Below are 3,807 nucleotides of genomic sequence, written 5' to 3'. Positions count from 1 at the left end.
GTGTGTGTGTGTGTGTGTTGTGTGTGTGTGTGTGTGTGTGTGTGTGTGTGTGTGTGTGTTTCTTTGTATATGTGTTTCTGTATGATCTGTACACTGTACCTCGTGAACAGCAAGGTATGGTGAACCAATTATGTACCACGACGGTGAACTCAAAATATATATTTACATTTGTTGCTACATGTCGCAGGTTTCTTGTATTAGAAGTCAGTTGAATAGGTAATTTACACTTGTCCTCACTAGCGTCAACCAGGATGCACGTATATATGTATATATGTTGATCACTTTGTGTATATAAAATGCACGCATTTTTTGTAATTGTATGTATATGTTTTCCATGTCCGTGTCTGTGCGCAAAAGAATGTATCATTGTCCGTGGATATTTTTACAGTATTCTTAACAAGCCGTTGCATACGCACTTGCAATCACAGTTCCAGCTCGCAATCACAATCTCAGAGTGGATACTTGCAAATACCTTGCGTGCATCTGTGCTTCTATGCAATATAAGTATGCATACGCCTTTGTGCTTTAGTCCTACATAGAAATGCATACATTGTGAATACACTGTGATACCACTGTTATCACAAAATAAGAAAGAATGGGTAGATGCATCTAAACTCCACACTTTAACATGTGTTAAAGGGTGAACACTGATCATATTGGGCTTCAAATTGGACAGTCGGTTTATTGCTAACATTTAAGCTATCAAGTATCAATTGACCAAGTATAGCACGTGCTGGGTGCTAGGTCACAAGCACGCGGTATGTTGCGAGATGGCCAACTGCATGTCTGCATTCGGTTCTGTACAGCGCACAGCCGACGACTACCCTTCCGTCCAGCATGAGATACACAGCACTACACAATGCACAATTCAGAAACAGAGTTAGACACACTTACTAAACCCTTATCAAAGATGCAGACACTCGCAACGGGAACGCATGCAAACCTATACTACAATGAGAACACATGCAAACCTTGCGCTAGAATACCTACAGACTTATAAAGTTGGTGTATGCGTTGATAGAGCTCGTTACCTAATTTCTTGTACGTGAGGGTGGTGCTAATAAGCACCAGGTAGTTTGTTTTTTTCATGTCACAACTACAGACCGTTTCCGACTGCTCGTTAGACATATTATTTCGAAGCTGATTGGGCCCAGAACATCGCACATTTATCGGTTGGAGGTGTACTTGGTAACGGCCTTGGTTCCCTCAGAGACGGCGTGCTTGGCCAACTCTCCGGGAAGCAGCAGACGCACAGCAGTCTGAATCTCTCTGGAAGAGATGGTAGACTTCTTGTTGTACTTGGCAAGCTTGGAAGCCTCGCCAGCTACACGCTCAAACACGTCAATAACGAACGAGTTCATGATAGACATGGCCTTGGAGGAGATACCGGTATCGGGGTGGACCTGCTTCAACACCTTGTAGATGTAGATGGCGTAGGACTCAGTGCGTTTCTTCTTGCGCTTGCCACCGACAGACTTCTTACCGGACTTCTTGGAAGCGGGCGCTGCGGCACCGCTTGAGGGTACTTTGGGAGGCATAGTGATATGTTTTCTGTGTATAACAAAGAAAAGTGTGGTGAGCTGTGAACGTTCGAGCTTGTATATATACAAATTCTCGCCTCTTAAATTGGCCAATAAAAACGTGTATGGCCTGAATTTCGAGCCGATGGAGCCGTTCAGTTCTGAAGAATATTCAGATTTCACCGACAGCTGGGCCTGGTCTTAGTAGCACTCTGTTTATTGAAAAAAGAATATCTTAACTGATATGTAAATAGTTACCAGATAACGTCGGTTTGAACTCCAACAGTTAACGTAGAACGTAAACGCAAATAATAAGTGATTTTTTACGTTTAAACGTAAACAATTTGCAGCTCACAGGAATTGGGCTGGGACTATTTTAGCTTAAACGTTTAACTTCGCAAAAACGAATGATTTCAAACCGTAGTACGTTTTAGTATGACTGTCGACTGGTGAGAATTACATACATACTCAATTTATGAAACTGCTTTCGGTTAGACCGGCCATGAACTACGCGCGCAATTGAGAGTAAGGTCACTCTGGAATATAACTTTAAAACTCCGCTAGTATAAATAGCAAACCACCCACTGTCAATAATCTCATACTGTCTACCTTCACAAGTAAATATAAACATCTCACATCATGACAGGCAGAGGAAAAGGAGGAAAGGGACTAGGAAAGGGCGGTGCCAAGCGTCACCGTAAGATTTTACGTGATAACATTCAGGGTATTACTAAGCCTGCTATCCGTCGTCTGGCTCGCCGTGGCGGTGTCAAGCGTATCTCCGGTCTTATCTACGAAGAGACCCGTGGTGTGTTAAAGGTCTTCTTAGAGAACATCATCCGTGACGCTGTTACCTACACCGAGCACGCCAAGCGCAAGACTGTAACTGCTATGGATGTTGTCTACGCCCTTAAGCGCCAAGGCCGCACCCTATATGGATTCGGAGGTTAAATTTTTAACACCATCGTCGTCGCTCTCATACTACAAAACTGGTGCATATTTGCACCACCCTTTTGAACTTGAAATTATCTATAGAATTCACTTTCGAATCATATATATGTATATAATGGATATATGTATGCTAACTGTTGAAGATATATGTAGCGGTTAAATGTTATAGATTAAAGTTTGTTATATCTTGAATTTTATTGTTACCTTGAATACTGTGAAGTGTCACTCTTATCGATTCGTTTGCCGTTTTTCATGCACAGGGCAGCCTTTATTTTCAAACCAATATTTCATTGTCATATGATACCTAGTCTAAATCGGGGATTATGAGAGTGTGCGCCCATCACTACACTAAAAATTTAACGTAGTAACCTTCCAAATTGGTCAAGGCTATATCACCACACTGAAGATTTAACGTAGTAACTTTCCAAAATGGTCAAGGCTATATCACCACACTGAAGATTTAACGTTGTAACTTTCCAAATTGGTCAAGGCTATAGCTGTCTAATTTAGAGATATAGTTTTTTGATAAGACAATTTCAAATTGTACAAGTTGTTTTGACTGGAGTGTCATTCAACCTGCTGGCTCTAGTAGGTGTCACCTGTTGTGTAGTATGCATTATAAATTTGAATTTGTAGGAAACAGTATAGCTTTATGATTGCATTTGCATGTGTGATACGGCTATAGAATCAGATGCACAGCCGGGTTGCTATTTAGGTGTTTTCTTTTGTCTAGTATACGTTGATATTTAGGAGTGCGATCCGTAGCACACTGACACACGTGTAATTTGCAATGTCTTTGCAAATTCTTCACAAATCCCTAGCCTATAAATGTAATAAGTAATGATCGTGCTGAACAGCATTTCGAAGCCGTGCTTTCACACCTACTGCAGGTATATACAGCACAATAAAGTTGGCCATCACTACGTGCCATTTTGATCTCTCTACTGCACACTGCGAAAACCTGCCACCCCGGGTGGCGCTATAGGTGAGTTCCCAATTGCATTCTGATTGTTTCTCAATACAGGTGTAGTGGCGTCTGGTAGCATATAGGTCCTTCTATACTCTACGTTTTCAAATTGTGATATTATATTCGAGCACAAGTAAATCCACAACAATAATTATAAGGTCACTTTACAATTGTGACACCATTGAAGTAGGTAAGTGAGACTCGTTCACTCCGTCAAAACGACTCATATACATTCACCTTTAGTCAACAAATAGGTCATATCAAATATATCAAATACACATCAAAGACATAGCCCTGATGATAATCAACCATTGTAATTATAGGTAGACGAGAGCCGAAATAAACTATNTAAAACAAAAACTATTTCTG

The 3,807-nt window shown here is 41.0% G+C and overlaps 2 protein-coding genes across 2 annotated transcripts; one reads left to right on the top strand and one right to left on the bottom strand.

Annotated features, from left to right (window-relative positions):
- Positions 1-657: 657 nt before the first annotated feature.
- On the bottom strand, positions 658-1,554 carry SARC_13391 (histone H2B type 1-A). Its single transcript, XM_014292479.1, has one exon. It carries the CDS (start codon positions 1,536-1,538, stop codon positions 1,167-1,169), a length of 372 nt encoding a protein of 123 aa, XP_014147954.1. The 5' UTR covers positions 1,539-1,554; the 3' UTR covers positions 658-1,166.
- Positions 1,555-2,132: 578 nt separating this feature from the next.
- Positions 2,133-2,651, top strand: SARC_13390 (histone H4). Its single transcript, XM_014292478.1, has one exon. It carries the CDS (start codon positions 2,160-2,162, stop codon positions 2,469-2,471), a length of 312 nt encoding a protein of 103 aa, XP_014147953.1. The 5' UTR covers positions 2,133-2,159; the 3' UTR covers positions 2,472-2,651.
- The last annotated feature ends 1,156 nt before the right edge of the window (positions 2,652-3,807 follow it).

This window comes from Sphaeroforma arctica (assembly GCF_001186125.1).
Source record: "Sphaeroforma arctica JP610 unplaced genomic scaffold supercont1.3224, whole genome shotgun sequence".
Classification (NCBI taxonomy): domain Eukaryota; class Ichthyosporea; order Ichthyophonida; genus Sphaeroforma; species Sphaeroforma arctica.
The sequence above is the reverse complement of the archived record's forward strand: the minus strand, read 5'-3'. Positions and strand labels throughout refer to the sequence as shown.

What these genes read in the sequence shown, in the direction of transcription:
- SARC_13391 (XM_014292479.1), bottom strand. Translation starts at nt 1,538, where the DNA reads ATGCCTCCCAAAGTACCCTCAAGCGGTGCCGCAGCGCCCGCTTCCAAG.
- SARC_13390 (XM_014292478.1), top strand. Translation starts at nt 2,160, where the DNA reads ATGACAGGCAGAGGAAAAGGAGGAAAGGGACTAGGAAAGGGCGGTGCC.